The following is a 23316-nucleotide window of genomic DNA, read 5'->3' on the forward strand; positions in this document are numbered from 1 at the left end:
ATATGGCGATCATTGCAATTTTTTTACATCACACAGTATTTGCTCAATCTTTTTTTTAAATGGATTTTTTTTGGGAAAAAATATACTTTAATGAATTTTAAAGACACAATATAGTACCTAATAAAAAAAACATATATATAGAGAGAGGGAGAGAGAGAGAGATAGATATATATCTATCTATATATAGATAGATAGATATATATCTATCTATATATAGATATATATATATATATAATTTTTTTTTTTAGGTATTAAATTGCATTTGAAAAACCGCTGAGCAAATACTGTGTGATGTTATAATAATGTTACACTAAGTAAAGTGATTCTAAAGGTCATTTTTATTTATTTATTTATTTTTTATTATAAATAACAAACATGTTATAGAATTGCATTAAGGTGAAAAACCACAAGGGTTTACAACTCCTTTAACATGTCAATGCTTTAAAATTGCATCCGCACGTGGAATGGCAGCAAATTACCATACTACAAAACCTTCATAGGTGACGCTTTAAAAATCTCTACAGGTTACCAGTTTAGCATTACAAAGGAGATCTAGTTCTAGAATTATTGCTCTCGCTATAACGCTTGCGGCGATGGCTCAGGTGTGGTGCGAACACCGTTTACATATGCGGGCGTGACTTGCATATGCGTTCGCTTCTGCGCGCAAATACAGAGGGATGGGATGCATTATCATTTTTATTAATTATTATTTATTTTATTTTTTATTTTTACACTGTTCCTTTTCAATTTTTTTTCTTGATCACTTTTATTTCCATTACAAGGAATGTAAACAACCCTTGTAATAGAAATGAGCATGATAGGTCCTTTTTATTGAGGGATCTGGGGTCAAAAAGACATCAGACTTCACATTTACCTTTAAAAGCAAAAAAAAGAAAAAATTGCCATTTACGTCTCAAAGCACAGAATGATGGGGTGCTTTACATTCTTTTATTATTATTATTATTATCATTATTTATTTTTTATTTTTACACTGGTCCTTTTAAATTTTTTTGATCACTTTTATTCCTATTACAAGGCATGTAAACATGTCTTGTAATAGAAATGAGCATGACAGGTCCTCTCAATTATTTTTTAAAAGCAAAAAAATGTAAATATATTACAAACTGAGTGCAGGGATCAGGAGTGCGTTACACATAACATGTAGATTTCAAGAGAAAATGCTTTCAAAAAGTTTATCAATATATTATTAAAGCCGAGCTCAGAGTTAGACAGTTTTAAATGGAATGGGGATGGGTTAACACCTCATTTGGGTTACTGGCGTCTGCGACCCCACTGGGATGATTCTGCTCGCTTCCTCTCCTACTGAGATGACAGGAAACTATCCCAGTCAGGACACAGAAAACAGTGAAACCTTGGAAAAAACCTGAACCCGTTCCCCATCCAAATCTACAAGAAAACATTTTGAGTAGAGTTCCACTTTAAAATTTGTACTTAAACTTACCATCTTTATTTTTTTTCTTTCTTTAGATACAATGACACGAAGTGTTGAAAACGTTTATACGGAGGATACGAGAAGAAGTGTGGAGGAAGAAATGGCAAATCAAAGCATCATAGAGGATGATGCCAGAAATCACATTATTGTCGTCATGGTAAGTATCCAATAATGATATAGTGATTAATTAGTTCTGGTTAACCAGGGTGAAGAAAGTCGCATGTCTATAAAGAACAGGTTTGTACCAACCTCAGCAGAGGAAGGGAAAGGGAAACCCTCTGAATAGCTATAAGCCATCTTTCCTCATATGGGGAAAATCTTGGCGCAAAATCACGTACCTGTACGTCATTCTGCTTCAAGTGGTTGTAACGGGGTGATGCTTGCAGCTGCAGTAAAGGCGGCGATCAGCGACTTGTGATATTGCGGCGGACATTCTGACACTAACTGACACTTTGTGGGAACCCGTGACACTAATACAGTGATCAGTGCTAAAAAAAAAAAAAAAAAAGCACTGTCACTGTACTAATGACACTGCCTGGAAAAGGGTTAAACATCAGGGAGGCGATTAAAAAGTTAAATGTATGCCTAGCCAGTGCTTTACCACACTGTGTGAGGTGCTTTCACTAGGGGGAGAGATGGAATTTATTCCCTGCTTTGCAGAGACACAAATTCCACCCCTTCCGTCCTGCCAGCCGGCGATTTGCCTTGTTTGCATAGCCTTTCTGACGATCGGTGGGTGCCGGAGGACATCGGCACCTGGCGCCCGCAGATCGGCTACCGCTGTGTGAAATCACAGCGGAAGCGAGGCGCCGGAGGCCCCTCCCCGAACGTGTCAGATCATGTCTATAGATGGACATGATCTGGCGCACAGGTTGCTGCTCTGTAGCATTAAAACTGCTATAGGGCGGACCTGAAGCAGTTAAAGTAGAACACCCAGCAAGACAGTTCAGATGGATTGGGGAAAGGGTTAGAACCTCAGTTGTATTTTTATTGCTGTCTGCAATCCTAATGGGAAGATTCAGCTTACTTCTCCTCCTGGGATGATAGGAAGCAAATGGAATCTTTCCCAGTCAGGACACAGAGAACAATAATAACCTTGCAAAAGTTTGAACCCCCCCCCCCCCTATCCAAATCTAAAAGAATGAGTAGAACTTTAGAATCTGTACTTCTACTTACCTTTGTTTTGTTTTTGTTTTTGTTTTCTTATAGGACAAGGTTGAAAAGGGGATATGGGGAGAGATGGAGATCCCCACGCGTGGAGGAAGAAAGATAAAGCTCAAATGGATATTTGAGGTGGGTGAAGAGGAGGACAAGAAAGTGAGTGAAGAGGAGGACAAGAAAGAGAATGGAGGGGAAAGAAGAGAAGAAGCAAAAACACCTAAAGAAAAAGAGGAAGAGAAATGGAATAAATTAAGTGCCAGCTTCTTCACCGTCCCCCCTGTACAAGAGAAAAACAACGACGAAGAGACCGACTCATGTTGGAAGGGCTTCAGCCTGAACCCAACAGAATGGTTGAATTGGCTCACGGGACCTGTATTGAAGGTGCTGGGAAAAGTAAGTACCCCATACAATTATACTGCTTAGGTAGTCCTATAGATAACTAGCAGTCTCTCACAAACAAGTAGTTTAGGACTAGGAGAAGAACAAAGCCCCCTAGGTAGCTGGAGACCATTCTTCTCATGGGGTTGGGGTGGGGACACACAATTACAATCAATAAGAAATTGGCCAGGATTCAATTACAGATCTTTAAACACTTCAGCCCCGGAAGAATTCACCCCCTTCCTGACCAGAGCACTTTTTGCGATTCGGCACTGCGTCGCTTTAACTGACAATTGCGCGGTCGTGCGACGTTGTACCCAAACAAAATTGACATCCTTTTTTTCCCCACAAATAGAGCTTTCTTTTGGTGTTGTTTGATCGCCTCTGCGGTTTTTGTTTTTTGCGCTATAAACAAAAGAATAGCGTCAATTTGGAAAAAAAAACGCATTATTTTATCATTTTTGCTATAATAAATATCCCCCAAAAATATATTAAAATTTTTTTTTTCCTCAGTTTAGGCCGATATGTATTCTTCTACATATTTTTGGTAAAAAAAAAAAAAAAAAATCGCAATAAGCGTATTGGTTTGCGCAAAAGTTTTAGCGTCTACAAAATAGGGGATAGATTTATAGCGTTTTTATAATTTTTTTTTTTAGTAGTAATGGCGGCGATCTGAGATTTTTATTGGGACTGCGACATTATGGCGGACACATCGGACATTTTTGACACTCTTTTGGGACCATTGTCATTTATACAGCGATCGTTGCTTTTAAAATGCATTGATTACCTTGTAAATGTGACTGGCAGTGAAGGGGTTAAACACTAGGGGACAGTGAAGGGGTTAAGTGTGTCCTAGGGACTGATTCTAACTGTTAGGGGGCTGGACTTCAACACACAGGACAGTAATCACAGCTCTCGATGAGAGAGAGCTGTGATCACTGTCCTGTAACTAGGCAGAACGGGGAAATGCTTTGTTTACAAAAGGATCTCCCTGTTCTTCCTCTCCGTGACAGGATCGCGGGCACTTGGCGGACATCGAGTCTGCGGTCACGAGGCTTCCGGCGGCGCGCACGCTCGAGACACCGCTTCTTAAAGGGAACGTACCTGTATGCCCTTTTGCCTGCCAGTGCCATTCTACCGACGTAAATCGGCGTGCGCTGGTCGGCAAGCGGTTAATGAATGTTCCTTTCCTAGTGAATTGGTGGCGGGGGGGGGGGGGGTTGCTTGGCAATGGCAGAATCCGACCCACGGACCGCAGTTTGGAGACCACTGTTCTAGGGGAATGAATAGCAATTAGGAAGTTTTCTAGCTTTATCAACAGTGGTTATTCAGCCTGGTCAGGGCGTCCCATTAAGGACCCTTCCAAATTCCCTCAGGGCTATTAGTAAACTAATGCCCCCCCCCCCCCCCCGCCATTTATCCTCCTAAAAGGGTTCCTAAACTGTACGCCGAATTCCCGGCCACCTATCAGGCCGACCTCTTCTATGGAGACATTTTCCTGATAAAAATTATCATTTTTGGGGAAACACATAAACCATAAATGACAAAGTCCTAAACTGATAAGTAGTGCAGAAGTGACAGGCTGTCTGTGATGTAGCTGAAAGGTGATACTAGTGTGTTATATCAATTAATGAATTCTTTCCTTTTCTTTTCCACAGAGTGCTTGCATATGTGGCTGCTTTTACGCCTGGAGAGATATGGGAAAAAAAACGGTGGAAAATGAAGAGTGGCTGAAAATGGAAGAGGACGAATGGCTGATTAAGGAACAGGCAGGAAAGGTGAAAATTAATGAAATGAAAGAGTCAAACATAAAACGGGTGGAATTCCAGCCATGTGAGGTAGTGGACGTAAAGATGGAATGGGAGTATGAGGTAGCGGTTGAAGACGAGGTAAGGAAAAATCATATGTGGCATGTGAAAAACATCTGGGAGCCGGCAAAACTAAGGAAAAAGAAGGAAAAGACCGGTGAAAACCAGACAGAAGAAGAAGAAGAGAAAGACAACAGCGAAGAGGCTGAGCAGAGAGAAGAACAAGAGAAAGACAACAGCGAAGAGGCTGAGCAAAAAGAAGAACCAGAGAAAGACAACAGCGAAGAGGCTGAGCAAAAAGAAGAACCAGAGACAGACAACAGCAAAGAGAACAATCAGACAGATTGTCAGTGTAATATTAACCCCTTTGCATTCCTGGGTTATCTAATAGGACCTTTTTGGAAGTTCATGAAAAAAGTAAGTACCCTTTAAAATTAAACTGCTTAGGAGGTAGTTCCATAGATAACTAGCATTCTATCATAAATAAGCAGATTAGGACTAGAGGAAGAACAAAGCCCTCTGGGTAACAGGAGACCATTCTTCCTCATGGTGTGTGTGTGTGTGTGTGTGTGTGTGTGTGTGTGTGTGTGTGTGTGTGTGTGGGGGGGGGGGGGGGTCAATCACAACTTCCCTCAGGGCCCCTAGTAATATCGTCCCCTTTGGCATTTATACTCCTAAAAGTACTAAACTCATGACACTGGCTGAACATATAGAAAGGGTTTGTATATTGTACACCAAATTCCCAGCCGCCTATCAGGCCGACCTCTTCTATGGAGAATACTACCTTATAAAAACTGCCATTTTTGGGGAAACATATATATCATAAATTAAATAATGTCAAGTAGTGCAGAAGTGACAGACTGTGTGTGATGTAGCTGAAAGGTGTTACTAGTGTGTTATATAATCTAATAAATCCCTTTCTTTTCTTTTCCACAGCACTCTTGCTCATGTGTCTGCAGTGGCGAATGTAAAGATGACGGAAAAGAGTTATACTGGTATAAATTAACAAGGGAAGCGAGATGGAGGCGGGTAAGAAAAGCTAAGGAGAGAGACATGATATTATTCAGGGAGGAGTTGGCAAAGGTTGCCAGGGATAGAAAGAATGAAGAGGAGGAAAGGAAGAGAGAAATAAGGGTAACAGAGGAGGAGAAAAAACGGGACGAGCGGGTGAGAGCAAAGTGGTTGAGGGCAAAATGCATGCCAACAGAGGAGAGGAGGAGAGAAATAAGGATGCGAGAAGAGGAGAAGGTCAGGGAGGAGCGAGTCAGAGCAAAGAGGTGGAGAGAAAAGATGGAGAGAGAACAGAAGGCAAAAGAAGACCAGGAGAGAGAGAAGCAAAATAAGGAAATGAAGATGAAATAAAAGGAATGGGAAGAAGGGAGGAGAGAATGAGAGCAAAGAGGGACTAACCGGAGAAGATAACAGAACGTAAACATCGTTTGCTCTCACGATATGTAAATCAGCGACTCTGGCACAGATTGTTGTTGTTTTATTGATGTAATGTTTTATTGTTACCGTTATTTGCTTTTCAGGTACGCCATTCAGCTGCAGCATTGATTTATTTATCTTGACATCAACATCGTTTGCTCTCACGATATGTAAATCAGCGACTCCAGCGCTGTAGGAGGTGATTTCACCACCACAGGTTAAAAAAAAGAGCATATATGCCAAAGCATGGGGGTCGGGGCGATTTGCCCCTAGCATTAGGGGCAGATTGCCCCCATGGTTCGGCATAAATTTTTTACTCTTTTTTTTTTGGCACAGATTGTTGTTTTATTGATGTAATGTTTTATTGTTACCGTTATTTGCTTTTCAGGTACGCCATTCAGCTGCAGCATTGATTTATTTATCTTGACATCAACATTGTTTGCTCTCACGATATGTAAATCAGCGACTCCAGCGCTGTAGGAGGTGATTTCACCACCACAGGTTAAAAAAAAGAGCATATATGCCAAAGCATGGGGGTCGGGGCGATTTGCCCCAGCATTAGGGGCAGATTGCCCCCATGCTTCAGCATAAATTTTTTACTCTTTTCTTTTGGCACCGATTGTTGTTTTATTGATGTAATGTTTTATTGTTACCGTTATTTGCTTTTCAGGTACGCCATTCAGCTGCAGCATTGATTTATTTATCTTGACATCAACATCGTTTGCTCTCACGATATGTAAATCAGCGACTCCAGCGCTGTAGGAGGTGATTTCACCACCACAGGTTAAAAAAAAGAGCATATATGCCAAAGCATGGGGGTCGGGGCGATTTGCCCCAGCATTAGGGGCAGATTGCCCCCATGCTTCAGCATAAATTTTTTACTCTTTTCTTTTGGCACCGATTGTTGTTTTATTGATGTAATGTTTTATTGTTACCGTTATTTGCTTTTCAGGTACGCCATTCAGCTGCAGCATTGATTTATTTATCTTGACAGCAACAGCGTTTGCTCTCACGATACGTAAATCAGCGACTCCAGCGCTGTAGGAGGTGATTTCATCACCACAGATAAAAAAAAAAAAAAAAAAAGAGCATACATGCCAAAGCATGGGGGTGGGGTGGGGGGGGCGATTTGCCCCTAACATTAGGAGCGGATTGCCCCCATGCTTTGGCATATATTTTTTACTCTTTTTTTGGCACCGATTGTTGTTTTATTGATGTAATGTTTTATTGTTACCGTTATTTGCTTTTCAGGTACGCCATTCAGCTGCAGCATTGATTTATTTATCTTGACATCAACATCGTTTGCTCTCACGATATGTAAATCAGCGACTCCAGCGCTGTAGGAGGTGATTTCACCACCACAGGTTAAAAAAAAGAGCATATATGCCAAAGCATGGGGGTCGGGGCGATTTGCCCCAGCATTAGGGGCAGATTGCCCCCATGCTTCAGCATAAATTTTTTACTCTTTTCTTTTGGCACCGATTGTTGTTTTATTGATGTAATGTTTTATTGTTACCGTTATTTGCTTTTCAGGTACGCCATTCAGCTGCAGCATTGATTTATTTATCTTGACATCAACATCGTTTGCTCTCACGATATGTAAATCAGCGACTCCAGCGCTGTAGGAGGTGATTTCACCACCACAGGTTAAAAAAAAGAGCATATATGCCAAAGCATGGGGGTCGGGGCGATTTGCCCCTAGCATTAGGGGCAGATTGCCCCCATGGTTCGGCATAAATTTTTTACTCTTTTTTTTTGGCACAGATTGTTGTTGTTTTATTGATGTAATGTTTTATTGTTACCGTTATTTGCTTTTCAGGTACGCCATTCAGCTGCAGCATTGATTTATTTATCTTGACATCAACATCGTTTGCTCTCATGATATGTAAATCAGTGACTCCAGCGCTGTAGGAGGTGATTTCACCACCACAGGTTAAAAAAAAGAGCATATATGCCAAAGCATGGGGGTCGGGGCGATTTGCCCCTAGCATTAGGGGCAGATCGCCCCCATGCTTCGGCATAAATTTTTTACTCTTTTTTTTTGGCACAGATTGTTGTTTTATTGATGTAATGTTTTATTGTTAACGTTATTTGCTTTTCAGGTACGCCATTCAGCTGCAGCATTGATTTATTTATCTTGACATCAACATCGTTTGCTCTCACGATATGTAAATCAGCGACTCCAGTGCCATAGGAGGTGATTTCACCACCACAGGTTAAAAAAAAGAGCATATATGCCAAAGCATGGGGGTCGGGGCGATTTGCCCCTAGCATTAGGGGTGGATTGTCCCCATGCTTCGGCATAAATTTTTTACTCTTTTTTTTTTTTTTTTGCCACAGATTGTTGTTTTATTGAGTTCATGTTTTATTGTTAACGTTGTTTGCTTTTCAGGTAGGCCATTCAGCTGAAGCACTGATTTATTTATCTTGACAGCAACAGCGTTTGCTCTCACGATACGTAAATCAGCGACTCCAGCGCTGTAGGAGGTGATTTCATCACCACAGATAAAAAAAAAAAAAAAAAAAGAGCATACATGCCAAAGCATGGGGGTGGGGTGGGGGGGGCGATTTGCCCCTAACATTAGGAGCGGATTGCCCCCATGCTTTGGCATATATTTTTTACTCTTTTTTTGGCACAGATTGTTGTTGTTTTATTGAGTTGATGTTTTATTGTTACCGTTGTTTGCTTTTAGGGCACGCCATTCAGCTGAAGCACTGATTTATGTATCTTGACAGCAACAGCGTTTGCTCTCACGATATGTAAATCAGCGACTCCAGCGCTTTAGGAGGTGATTTCACCACCACAGTTAAAAAAAAAAAAAAAAAAAACAGTGCACGTATGCCCATCATTAGAAGTGGGTGGATGCAGGGCGGTGTTCTAATGGTGGGCATACCAACCGATCTCTTTTTTTCGTTCAGCCCACATGCTGCATGCAAAAATAGAACATTACAATATATGCCCAACAAGGACCAGCGACGTACTGGTATTGAGTAGTTATTAGTGACTTTGGTTTCCCTGGATATAAACAGCACCATTGGGAAAGCATCTTATCACACCGATCTTGGTGTGGTCAGATGCTTTGAGGGCAGGAGGGATATCTAGAGTCTAATTGCGCCCAAATTTAAAAAAAAAGAGTACCCATAATTACCTATTGCTATCATAGGGGATATTTACATTCCCTGTGCTAACAATAAAAATTATTAAAAAAAATAAAAAATGAAAGGAACATTGTAAAAATAAAAAAAAAGGAAAATAAATAATTAAAAATAAAAATAAAGCACCCCTGTCCCCTCGTGCTCACGTGCAAAGGTGAACGCAAGCGTCGGTCTCGTGTTGTATGTAAACAGCAATTGCACCATGCATGTAAGGTATCACTATGAACGTCAGATCGAGGGCAGTAATTCTAGCAGTAGACCTCCTCTGTAAATCTAAAGTGGTAACCTGTAAAGGCTTTTAAAGGCTTTTAAAAATGTATGTAGTTTGTCGCCACTGCACGGTTGTGCGCAATTTTAAAACATGTCGTGTTTGGTATCTATGTACTTTCACTTACCACAGTTTCAGAGGCCCTTGAATGTCAAGATAGCACAAGACCCCCCAAATGACCCCATTTTGGAAAGTAGACACCCCAAGCTATGTGCTGAGAGGCATGTTGAGTCCATGGAATATTTTATATTTTGCCTCAAGTTTCGGGAAAATTACAAGCTTTCTTTTTTTTTTTCTTTGCACGAAGTTGTCATTAAATGATATATTGCTCGAACATGCCATGGGCATATGTGAAATTACACCCCAAAATACATTCTGCTGCTTCTCCGCATATGGGGATACCACATGTGTGGGACTTTTTGGGAGCCTAGCCGTGTACAGGACCCCAAAAACCAATCACCGCCTTCAGGCTTTCTAAGGGTGTAAAATGGTGATTTCACTGCTCACTAGCTATCACAGTTTCGGAGGCCATGAAATGCCCAGATAGCACAAAAACCCCCAAATGACCATATTTTGGAAAGTAGACACCCCAAGGTATTTGCTAAGAGGAATGGTGAGTATTTTGCATCTCTAGTTTGTTTTGGAAAAGGAAATGATTGGTGGGCGATAAATCGCGCTGCAATCACGTCAAAATCACAACGCGCAAAGCTTGCCGCTCAAAAAGGAGCAGGAGCTTCTTTTGGGTGACAGCATAGCATGTTGCAATTTTGCCCACCAATCGAGGCAAAATCGCACCGCGATTGGGGTGCCATTAATAAGTAATGGCATCGCAATTGCATCCCAGGTTTTGCCCCGATTCTGAATTCGCAGGCAGAATCATAGCTATTCCACCTGTGATTCCAAATGCCTAAGGGTTGAATGGAGCCTTAGGCTCTATTCACAAAGCTAAGAGCTTTACATCCTTTGATCTGTCGGGGTCCATTCACACTAAGATTTGCATGTGAATCGCACAGGATCCCATTACATGTTCCTGTGCGTTTTGCATGCAGTTCTGTGCAGTGAAATTTCTGAAATTGCACTGCACCCCACCAAAAGTACTTTTGGAAACGCACTACAAACAGATCATATGATACTTAGGTACCATGCGATCTGGTGTGGGCAAACGCACTGCATTTGCGACCTGCATTTGGGGTGTCATTAATTTTGCTCTGATACCCGCTGCAGATCGCAAGGACAGTGCGATTGCACAGAATGCAGGTTCCCTGCACAACATTTTAGTATGAATGGGCCCTAAACCAGGTGGACGAGCAGCAGCTGCAATCCGATCAGGTGCAGCCACTGTTCAGGATTTTTGGCAGCCTCGGGGGGCCAGCTATCAGAATACAGTAGCTGTCAGGGGAGATTTGTGCTGTGAAGGAGTTACAACACTTTTTCTGGTTTGGCCCCTTTGAAATGGACGGCACCTAAATCAGATAAGCATTGCAACAATTGTTGTGGAAGGTCCGACATGTGCACCAAAATTCAGATAGTTCTTATTTCTGGCACTTTGAGAATCTGTCTCTATGGTTGGAACAGATTAAAACAATTGCCGTCAGTTCTCAGACACGCAAATATGTAGTAGAGAAGACCAACTGAGAGTTGGCATACAGAGGGACACCAGTGCTCAGAATAGGCATTGTGTACTGGGAAACTGTCATGAATGTGACAGCTTTCTGCACAGGGCTTGTGGTTGCTAGGATGCTGGCAGCCACTGGCTTCCTAGCAATGGTTGGCTTGGTCCGCAGCTGAATGTACAGTAAAAGGCAAGGATGCTAGATTAGATCATTACCCAAATATGGCATTGACCATGTTTGATAGTGATCTGAATCTCCCAGCTGGCAGCTGAATGGGGTGGGGGATGTAACTTGGTTTGCTTTGACAGCTGCAACAGCTAATGGCATCTTAGCAACCATTCATACTGTGCTACTGTGACTGAACATGAATTGAGTTGAGAAGTGTCTGCGGTATGGACGCTCCAAGTGCTATCCCCCCACCATGCCTCTGAGGAGCGACAGCTGGTGAGAATCAGTAGACCAGCAGCAGCTGTCAGATTTATACTCTTTACAAATCAATGGCCAGCGCTGCCATTGTTGGTATGTGACCACTCATCTGGTTATATGCAAATAGAGCCTCTGACCGACCCTGAACACAGACAGTGTCAAGGGCTGGAGTTACTGTGGAGTTCCAGCCGCATACATAATGATTGCAGCTAATCGGCCAGTTTGCACGTGGCCATAACATAGAGCAGTAATGGCGAACCTTGGCACCCCAGATGTTTTGAAACTACAATTCCCATGATGCTCATGCACTCTGCAGTTTAGTTAAGCATCATGGGAAATGTAGTTCCAAATCATCTGGGGTGCGAAGGTTCGCCATCACTGGCATAGAGTGTTGCTGCGTCCAGAGGTGGGGTTGCAAAGTAGATATTTGCCAGCACACCAAGAATCGCCACAAAGTGGCGTCCAAACGGGTAGTTTAATGCATGATCACACCACAAGAAAAGTGCAACGTTTCAGAGTCACGCAGGACGCCTTTGTCAGACATGTGATAAACGTGGGGTAACAGTGAAAAGAATTTAAATAACCATCAACCATTTAGAAAAGAAAGAAAACCATAGCTCCTCCCACCCCCAGATAAGTATGATGTCACAAATCCTGCCAAAAAGACTCAAAAAGTTAGCATAATTACACAGATTCAAAAAACGTATGAGAAGAAGGGGTTTACACAAAAAAGCACTGACACTACCTGTGTATTGTCATATAGGATTTGATATTGTGGATCCTGAGTCACTGTAGGGACGGGCCCATTGCTAGGGAACATCAATATGCATCGCACGATCTACATATTGATCTGCGCCACTGCAGGGATCAGTGGTTGCACATCACAATCGCGCATGCGCAATGCGGCGGAAGTAACCAGGCAATGGGGATGCTGTAGGGCCGCCGATGCCATGGAGATGCATGACGATGGCAAACCCTGGCCTGACACAGATCGGCACCCGTGTGGGGTAAATGTTTGCAGGTCAGCTCAGATTACAGCAGTCATCACCGGCTGCCCGTGCATGATGCGGCGGCGGTGACCAAGTAACAGGGGGCGCTGCAGTGTCGGGGCTGCGGATGTCATGGAAACGGATGATGCCGGCTGGCCCCGCCCATCTAGGCAGATAAAATAAAAATAAATATAAAAATAATACTAATAATAAATATAAATAAAAAAAAGAAACAGAGAAAAAGAAGGAAAAGAAAAAAAGAGGAAAAGAAAGTGAGGAGGCAGAGAATTGGGGGGAGGGGGGGAACAAATGGGAGAGGGGGGGGGAGAAGAAGTAAAGAGAAGGGAGGGAGGAAAAGGGGAAACAAAAGGGAAGGGAGGGAGGAAAAGGGGAAAGGGGGGGGAGCTCAGAACCTGGCTGCAGAGGTAGGGTTGCACGCCCAGTGATTGGAGCAAACTATCTGCACACTATTGTCTGTACGAATGTAGCCTAATTATGTTGTGGATATTCTATATGGGATTCATGTGAATAAATCCATATGTGTTCAGCTGCTTAGTATAGGAAAAGGCACAGGGTGAGCTTTTTTTCCTGCTGCACAGTGACTTTTTTTCTTATAAAAGTGGATCATTGTAAGCAATCCTGTCAGTGGTAAATGGTTTGTCTCAACCCTCCAACTGCTACATTGGCAGGACAGCTCGTTCTTCTTGAAAAACATCAGACTTACTGGTTCACCAGGTCAGAATAAAGCAAATGCAAACTAATGCAGCCCCCACATTTAAGAATTGGTAAGCTGCAATATATTAAATGTGTGGTTTTTGGTTTAACCATTTGCCGACCGCGGCACGCCGATGTACGTCATTAGAACAGCATGGGTGGGCAAATGGGCGTACCTGTACATCCCTCCCTCCCCCCGGGTCCGCAGTGGTCGGATTCGTTAGAGGACCGATCAGTCCTCAGGTCCCGGCCAATGTTTTCTGGCCTGGACCTGCTGATCGGTCCTAACGAATGGAAACCTTCCCCTGTCACAGACGGGGGGAAGTGATGTCGTCTCTCCTCGTGGAGTCTTTTCAATTCCAGTGAGAGGAGAGAAGACGTCTTATCGTGAGTTGCACCAACACTACACTAACACAGTACACATAGGTACACTTTCCACCCTCCGATTGCCCCCAGTTAACCCCTTCACTCCCTGTCAGTGTCACTGTGTCACCAATTGCAGTTTTCAGATTTTTCACTGATCACTGCATAGGTGTCATCTGTGACTGAAATGTTAGGGCAGTTAGTAGTAGGCCCCATTAGGTCTAGGGTAACCCCCTAAACCCCCCTAATAAAGGTTTAACCCCTTTATCACCCCCCAGTTAACTCTTTCACCCCCTGTCACCAGTGTTACTAATCAATCTCTTTTCTGATCGCCGTATTTGTGTCACGGGTGACGCTAGTTAGCCAGTTAGATGATTAGTTTCACCGTCAGGTCTTTATAGTGTCAGGTACCCCCGTATGTTACCTAATAAAGGTTTTAACCCCCTGATTTCCCCCTAGTTAACCCTTTCACCCCCTATCACCAGTGATCACTGTATTAGTGTTACGGGTGACACTGGTTAGTTAGTTTATTATAGCATCAGGGCACCCGCCGTATATTACCCAATAAAGATTTAACCCCCTGATTGCCCGGCGGGTGATATCAGCTAGGTTTTAGCGTCAGTCAGGGTCTGCGTCGCCCCAGGCAGCGTCAGATTAGTGCCAGTAGCGCTAACACCCACACCATACACCTCCCTTAGTAGTATAGTGTCTGAACGGATCGATATCTTTGATCTGATCAGAACTATATTAGCATGCCCAATAGTTTAGGGTTCCCAAAAACGCAGAGTTAGCGGAATCAGCCCAGATACCTGCTAGCACCTGCGTTTAGCCCCTCCGCCCAGCCCAGCCCAGCCCACCTACCCAAGTGCAGTATCGACTGATCACTGTCACTTACAAAAACACAACACATATAACTGCAGCATTTGCAGAGTCAGGCCTGATCCCTGCGAACGCTAATGCCTTGTACACACGATATGATTTTCCGACGGAAAATGTGTGATAGGACCTTGTTGTCAGAAATTCCGACCGTGTGTAGGCTCCATCACACATTTTCCATAGGAATTTCCGACACACAAAGTTTGAGAGCTTGCTATAAAATTTTCCGACAACAAAATCCGTTGTCGGAAATTCAGATCGTGTGTACACAAATCCGACGCACAAAGTGCCACGAATTCTCAGAATAAATTAAGAGAGGAAAGCTATTGGCTACTGCCCCGTTTATAGTCCCGAGGTACGTGTTTTACGTCACCACGTTCAGAACGATGGGATTTTCCGACAACTTTGTCCAACCATGTGTATGCAAGACAAGTTTGAGCCAACATAAGTCGGAAAAAATCCACGGATTTTGTTGTCGGAATGTCCGATCAATGTCTGACCCTGTGTACAGGGCTTAACACTTTTTTTTATAGCGCTTGAAGCAGTCATTGACAGTCAGGAGCTCTTTTTCCTGTGAGTCTCACTACTGTACCAGTAAATTTAGAGACCAAAATGTCAAATCGAAGGTACAGTAGTGAAGAGGCCTACATGTTTCTGAGCATGACATATAGTGAAGAGGAAGTCACCCACCTGTCAGATTCAGGCTCAGAATACGAACCGGTAGACAGCAGCGGCGCCCTGACAGATAGCTCTGACGACGGAGTAATGGTCCCTGCCAAGGTCAGGCGTACCCGACCCCATTCGTCTGCTGTCGTTGAGGTGCAAGAACCGCAGGGCTCTCGTATGGGGCAGAGAGCTAGTACTAGTGCTGCTCATCCTTCTGGTGAACTGGCAAGCACCAGCGGCCTAGTACATCCTGGTAGTACATCGAGCACCGCAGTAACACTTGGTGACGTGGCGAGTCCCATAAGTGCAGTTCAAGCTAGTGAGGTGGCTAGCACGAGTAGTGTCCCACAGCCACCAAGAAGAAGACAAACACAGGCCCGTCAAGCCCATAGTGCCCTTCCTGCTGCATTTGCCAATCCTAATTGGATGCCCACCACTTCTGCAGCACCCGGACTTCCCCCATTCACTGGCCAACCTGGAAGGTGGAAACAGTTGATTTTTACGTCACTTGATTTTTATTTGCTGTTTTTCACGTAAGATCTCTATAGATCTATTGTGGACCAAAGCAATTTGTATGTTGGTCAATTCATCGCCGCTAATCCCCAGTTGACCCTTGCCAGAGATTGGAGACCTATTACGGTCTCCGAATTTAAGACTTTCCTGGGCCTATCCCTCCTCATGGGCATAACTAAAAAGAGTGAGTTGCAGTCATATTGGTCCACTGACCCAATTCACCATATGCCCGTGTTCTCTGCCTCCATGACCAGGACACGATACAAGCAGATCTTGCGGTTCATGCACTTCAATGATAATGAACTTTGTCATCCTCGGGGTGACCCTGGATTTTACAAAATTCGGCCCCTCGTAAACCACTTCAACCAACAGTTTGCAGCCTTGTTTACGCCCAATCAAGTCTGCGTTGATGAGTCCCTGATTATGTTTTCTGGCCGCTTGTCTATCAAAGAGTATCTTCCCAGCAAGCGTGCCAGATATGGGGTCAAGATATATAAGCTCTGTGACAGGGCAACAGGCTATGCATATAGTTTTATGGTTTATGAGGGAGAAGATAGTCACGTGGAGCAGGAGAACTGCCCAGACTACATAAGGAGCGCTGGTAAGACTGTGTGGGACTTGGTGTCACCCTTATTCGGAAAGGGGTACCACTTGTACGTGGACAATTATTACACGAGCGTGCCACTTTTTAGTCACCTTTTTGATTATGGAATTGGTGCATGTGGCACCGTGCGATCTAATCGCAGGGACTTCCCCCAATGGCTTGTAGAATCCCGACTTAGATGGGGGAGAGAGCCTGCTTGAAGTGTAATAATTTGTTAGCAGTGAAGTGGAGGGATTCATGGAATGTTTTCGTTCTGTCCTCCTTTCACGCAGATACGACAGTCCAAATTCCTACGGTGACTGGTGTTGTGGGGAAACCCCTCTGTGTCCACGAATACAACCTTAACATGGGAGGGGTGGACCCCAACGACCAGTTGTTGGCGCCGTACCTAATTGCCTGTAAGGCCATACGCTCGTACAAAAAAGTGTCTTTATACTTATTTCAATTGGCTCTGCTAAACACTTTTGTGCTATTCAAAGCTTCAGGACGAACTGGATCCTTCCTAAAATTCCAGGAAGAGATTGTCACAGCCCTTCTGTTTCCAGACGGTGCTATGGCCCACCTTCCCAACGCAAATGCAGTGAGCCGGCTGCATGAGAGGCATTTTCCGTATATGTCCTTCCTGGTACCCCTACCCAAAGAACACCCCAAAGAAGATGTTGTGTCTGCAGAAAATGCGGATTTAGGCGTGACACCCGCTTTTATTGTTCCTCCTGTCCTGACCAACCTGGTCTGTGCATCGGTGACTGTTTCAAATGCTACCACACACTAGTGGAGTATTAGCGTAGGGTACAGCACTACACAGTCCTAGGGCACGCTAACACAGGTTCTCGAAAGATGAGATGGCCATCACATTTTGAGAGACCCTAATCTGCAACGTTCAGTTTACAGTTTTTGTAAAAGTGAAAAAAGTGACAAAAAAAAACCACACACAAAAACACAAAAATATATAAAATAAAAAAGCCAAAAATAAAATCTGTTTTATTTTTACTACGTTTTATTGCATTTGCTTTGCAGGTATGGTATGTTATACTGTAATGTTACTTTGTTTTATTATTAACCATCATTTGCTTAGCAGGTACGCCATTCAGCTGCAGCATGGGTTTATTTATTCTGACAGCAACAGCGTTTGCTCCCACGATATGTAAAGCCGTGACTCCAGCGATGTCAAAGGTGATTTCACCACCAGTTAAAAAAAAAGACCATATATTTCGAAGCATGGGGGCAGGGGTGGAGGATCGATTTGCTCCTAACATTAGGGGCGGATTGCAACCATGCTTTGGCATATATTTTTTAGGCACAGATTGCATTAAAAAATGTTTTATTTTTACTATGTTTTATTGTATTTGTTTTGCAGGTATGGTAAGTCTTACTGTTATACTGTAATGTTACTTTGTTTTATTGTTAACCATTTGCTTAGCAGGTACGCCATTCAGCTGTAGCACTGATTTATTTATATTGACAGCAACAGCGTTTGCTCCCACGATACATTAATCAGCGACTCCAGCGCTGTAGGAGGTGATTTCACCACCACAGGTAAAAAAAAAAATGGTGCATGTATGCCCATCATTAGAAGTGGGTGGATGAAGGGCGGTATTCCAGTGGTGGGCATACCCACCGATCAATCTCTTTTTTTCGTTCAGTCCACAGGCTGCATGAAAAAAAGAACATTACAATGTATGCCCAACAAGGACCAGCGACGTACTGGTATGTTGCTGGACTTTGAGTGGTTATACCAGAATGATGCCTGCAGGTTTAGGTATCATCTTGGTATCATTCTTTTCAGCCAGCGGTCGGCTTTCATGTAAAAGCAATCCTAGTGGCTAATTAGCCTCTAGACTGCTTTTACAAGCAGTGGGAGGGAACATCTCTCCCTCCTACCTTCTTCCGTGGTCTTCTCTAACTCTCCTGTCCCAACAGGGAACCCGATAATGCAACTGGTGGTTCCACCAGCTGACCATAGAGCTGATCAAAGACCAGAACGGCTCCAATCATCTCTATGGCCTAAGAAACCGGAAGCTACGAGCATTTCATGACTTAGGTTTCGCCGGATATAAACAGCGCCATAGGGAAAGCATTTTATCACACCGATCTTGGTGTGGTCAGATGCTTTGAGGGCAGAGGAGAGGTCTAGGGTCTAATAGACCCCAATTTTTTCAAAAAAGAGTACCTGTCACTAACTATTGCATTACATTCCCTGAGATAACAATAAAAATGATTAAAAAAAAGAAAAAAAAGCAAAATAAATAATAATAAAAAAAAAAACCAAAACACCCCTGTCCCCCCTTGCTTACGCGCAAGGGCGAATGCAAGAGTTGGTCTGCTGTCATATGTAAACTGCAATTGCGCCATGCATGTGAGGTATCACCACGGAGGTCAGATCGAGGGCAGTAATTTTAGCAGTAGACCTCCTCTGTAAATCTAAAGTGGTAACCTGTAAAGGCTTTTAAAAATGTATGTAGTTTGTCCCCACTGCAGGTTCGTGCGCAATTTTAAAGCATGTTGTGTTTGGTATCCATGTACTCGGCATAAGATCATCTTTTTTATTTCATCAAACATTTGGGCAATATAGCGTGTTTTAGTGCATTTGAAAAAATCAATGCGCAAATGCTGTGTGAAAAACAAAAAATGCAACACTCACCATTTTAATCTGTAGGGCCTTTGCTTTAAAAAAAAATATATAATGTTTGGGGGTTCAGAGTAATTTTCTTACAAAAAAAAATATTTTCTCATGTAAACAAAAAGTGTCAGAAAGGGCTTTGTCTTCAAGTGGTTAGAAGAGTGGGTGATGTGCGACATAAGCTTCTAAATGTTGTGCATACAATGCCAAGACAGTTCAAAACCCCCCAAATTACCCCTTTTTGGAAAGTAGACACCCCAAGCTATTTGCTGATAGGCATGTTGAGTCCATGGAATATTTTATATTTTGCCACAAGTTGCGGGAAAATCACAAAGTCGTCACTAAATGATATATTGCTCAAACATGCCATGGGCATATGTTAAATTACACCCCAAAATAAATTCTGCTGCTTCTCCTGAGTTTGGGGATACAGGACCCCGAAAACCAATCACTGCCTTCAGGCTTTCTAAGGGCGTAAATTTTTCATTTCACTCCTCACTACCTATCACAGTTTTTGAGGCCATGAAATGCCAATATAGCACAACCACTCCCCCCCCCCCCAAATGACCCCATTTTGAAAAGTAGACACCCCAAGCTTTTTGCTGAAGGGCATGTTGAGTATTTTGCAGATCTCACTTTTTGTCACAAAGTTTTGAAAATTGAAAAAAAAAAAAAATGTCTTTCTTCATTTTCAAAAACAAATGAGAGCTGCAAAATACTCACCATGCCTCTCAGCAAATACATTGGGGTGTCTACTTTTCAAAATGAGGTCATTTGGGGGGGGGGGTTGTGCCATCTTTATGTGCCATCTTTATGGCCTTCGAAACTGTGATAGGTAGTGAGGAGGGTAATCAAAAATTTACGCCTGGCGGTGATTGGTTTTTGGGGTGCTGTACACGGCTAGGCTCCCAAAAAGTCCCACACATGTGGTATCCCCGTACGCGGAGAAGCAGCAGAATGTATTTTGGGGTGTAATTTCACATATGCCCATGGCATGTTCGAGCAATATATCATTTAATGACAACTTTGTGCAAAGAAAAAAAAAAAGAGAAGCAGCAGAATGTATTTTGGGGTGTAATTCCACATATAACCATGGCATGTGTGAACAATAGATCATTTACTGACAACTTTGTGTAATTTTTTATTTATTTTTTGTCATATTTCAATCACTTGTGACAAAAAATAAAATATTCAATGGGCTCAACAAGCCTCTCAGCAATTTCCTTGGGGTGTCTACTTTTTAAAATGGCGTCATTTGGGGGGGGGGGCTACATTTTGGCCTAAATGTATGACTAAAATTTAGTTTATTGGATTTTTCTTATAACAAAAAGTAGAAAATCTAATTTTTTTTTAAATTTTCGGTCTTTTTCCATTTATATCACAAAAAATCAAAATCAAAGAGGCAATCAAATACCATAAAAAAAAGCTCTATTTGTGATAAAAAAGGACACAAATTTCGCTTGGGTACAACATTGCATGACCGCGCAATTACCAGTTAAAGCAGAGCAGTGCCAAATTGTGAAATGTGCTCTGGTCATTGAGCAGCCTAATCTTCCAGGGCTGAAGTGGTTAAAGCAGTAGACATCTGTGCATGAGGACACACACATGTCTTCCAAGTCACACATGAAGTTGCACTGACATGCGGCTTTGAAATTGTGTGACTTCGTCTGAAATGGCCGCAGTCAATATGAACGAGGGCTTATACTGCTTTAACCACTTTGGGACCGCCCACCATAGATATAAGTCGCTACTTTAACGTTAAATACCATTGTTATGGCAGCAGATAGCTGCCATAACCCCAGTATTTTTCACCTGGTCGGTGATCCACTTTCACATAAAAGTGATCTCAGCAGTGGATTCGCCGCAAGATCACTTTTATGGGCAGTGGGAGAGGTCCCCCCCCCGACCCCTTCGGCAGTGGCGGAAATGATCCGATTCCTGGGATAGATGGGCAGGAAGTCGAGTGAGGGCAAGATGGCACCCACGTGACTCTATGCCCTTGGAGGACCGAAACAACGTCAAACATCACTTTCGCCCTCCGGCCTTAAAGGGACATTTTTTTTTTTTGTGAGGAACTGCATAATTGCTCACATAATTTGTAATAAAAACATCTTTGCCATTCTCAAGCTTCCCTCCAACCACTTTGCATATTATTTTATATATACTGTGATTCTGTACTTGCCAAATATGCTGCGGAAATCTCCCTCCGCTTAACTGTGGGCAGAAGAAGCGAAGAAGCTGCTGCCTGTTCACTTCCTGGATTTACACAGACACACCTCCAGCTCTGCAGCTCTCATTGGCCCTCTTATGACTCATCCCCCCTCCCTTCCTGACAAACTCTCACTAGAGTGAGAGAAAGAGCTGTGTTTGATGTCATAAGCCTAGGCTAATAACCAGACAAGAAACAAGAAGTGGGCTGTATAAGGTATTTACTGACAGAAAAACAAGTTTTACTATCCAAAGTTGAAACAACAAGAGCAGAAGATTTAATAGATGGAAAGTTGGAAAAATGACTGAAGTTCCGCTTTAAGTGGATAGCAATCTTCAGGAGTATTCTATAGATAGAGCCTTGACGAGGCTCTGTGGCTTACGCATGCATTTGCAAATATGTGCAGACTAAACCCCTGCTTTTAACGCATACTGTTAGACAGGTTATTTGGTTGTCTGCGAGCTGGTCAGTAAGTTAAGCTTGGTTTTTCCCTTGGATTTATCCTTGGCCTTTGTCTGTACCCGTTGTTAGCCTTCCAATGCTTCTTACTGCGATAGCCAGCTATAGATGAGAGCAAGTGGCATCTTTTTATATCACTGTCGTGTTTTTTGGTCAGGCAACGCACTGACACCTTTGCAGCCAGTGTGCTATAGGCTGGGTGTTCAGCGTGCCCCTGTACCTTTAAGAAGGGGTGGGCTCCCCTTCAGTCCACCTGCTCTCACCTATCCATCAGAATCCATGTGCCTCCACTGTGGGGACACTTATAAGTTAGTGTTAGGTACCACAGATACCAGGGTGCCTTGACGAGGCTCTGTGGCTTACGCATGCACTTGCAAATGTGTGCAGACTAAACCCCCTGCTTTTAATGCATACTGTTAGACAGGTTATTTGGTTGTCTGTGGGCCGGTGGTAAGTTAAAGTGGAGTTCTACCCACTTTTACAACTCTTTAGCATCCCTCACTAAACTGTGCACTGTAAACGAATTGGATATTTTAAAAAAATTTTTCTCAGCACCTACTGTATATCTGCTGTATTCATTTTTCACTTCCTCCTCCCTGGCCGCGGCCCATCGCATCATTTCCTGTTTGCAATGCCTTCTGGGAAGGGCCAGCAACTTCCTCTGACACTGCCATTGCTATGGAAACCTGACCTGAAACCTATTACACTGCTTGTGCTGCACTGAGCATGTGCGAGATGATCTGCAAGGATGAGATCCAGGAAGAAATACAGTCTGGCTTCAGATGCCCACACTTAAGATGGCCACGGCCTGCTGTAAGTTTATAAAATAACAAACTACTGCTATAAACTAACAAAACAGACCTTAGTTTACAGACTAACTTTACTAGAATACATTAAGCTTGTGTATTATAGGGGTATTTTTATTTAAAAAGTATAATTTCAGCCGGAACACCACTTTGAGTTTGGTTTTTCCCTTGGATTTATCCTTGGCCTTGTTTGTACGTATTTTGTTAGATGTGGCTGCACTGTCAGCAAATCTTACGTCTCTTAGGGCCCCCCCCCCTTCACACTGGTGTGACATCAGGTGCAACATGCGGTTTACAAATCGCACCTGAAGTCGCATCTAATGTCTTTCTATGGCATTGTCCTAATAAGTGCGATTTCAAGTGCCATTTGATAGTTTCAGCACTATTTTTCGCGGTTACAGGTGCAACTTACATGAAATCGCACGGATGTCGGCAAGCTGTTGATGAGATTGCACTGTACTGCGGCGCGATTTCAAAGCTGCATTCAGTGTGAACGGGGGTTTAACATCCATATTTTTTGTGTGTCACGTGGTGGTTGCTCTGAGTATGTCAATAAACACAGCAGCTTTGTGTGTCAGAAGCGGGATGAGATCTGGAAAATAAATGTATATTGCATAAAGTGTCCCTGTGTGTTCTCATTACTGACTTCTCATAAATGTAATAATGTATTGTGCAAGACGGATTACATAAAGACGCACGTTCAGTGCCAGGTGTGCTTAGGGTTATAAAAACAGAAGGATGACACGTCTCCCTAAGCAATGAAATAGTAATATGCACTCTGTCTATGTCATATAATGCAAATCCAC

At 43.0% G+C, this 23316-nt stretch overlaps 2 protein-coding genes across 2 annotated transcripts in view; both read left to right on the forward strand.

The window, feature by feature from the left end:
• Window positions 1–1610, forward strand: part of LOC141105750 (uncharacterized) — a 94901-nt gene extending 93291 nt beyond the window's left edge. The window contains exon 6 of the mRNA XM_073595833.1: window positions 1489–1610. Within this exon, the coding sequence (XP_073451934.1) occupies window positions 1489–1497 (9 nt within the window). The 3' untranslated portion in view covers window positions 1498–1610. The remainder of the gene's footprint in view (window positions 1–1488) is intronic.
• Window positions 1611–5413: 3803 nt separating this feature from the next.
• The window catches only part of LOC141105753 (uncharacterized), a 93167-nt gene continuing 75264 nt past the window's right edge, over window positions 5414–23316 (forward strand). The window contains exon 1 of the mRNA XM_073595839.1: window positions 5414–5829. Within this exon, the coding sequence (XP_073451940.1) occupies window positions 5820–5829 (10 nt within the window). The 5' untranslated portion in view covers window positions 5414–5819. The remainder of the gene's footprint in view (window positions 5830–23316) is intronic.

The sequence above is a fragment of the Aquarana catesbeiana genome, linkage group LG08 (assembly GCF_042186555.1).
Source record: "Aquarana catesbeiana isolate 2022-GZ linkage group LG08, ASM4218655v1, whole genome shotgun sequence".
In the NCBI taxonomy this organism is placed as follows: domain Eukaryota; kingdom Metazoa; phylum Chordata; class Amphibia; order Anura; family Ranidae; genus Aquarana; species Aquarana catesbeiana.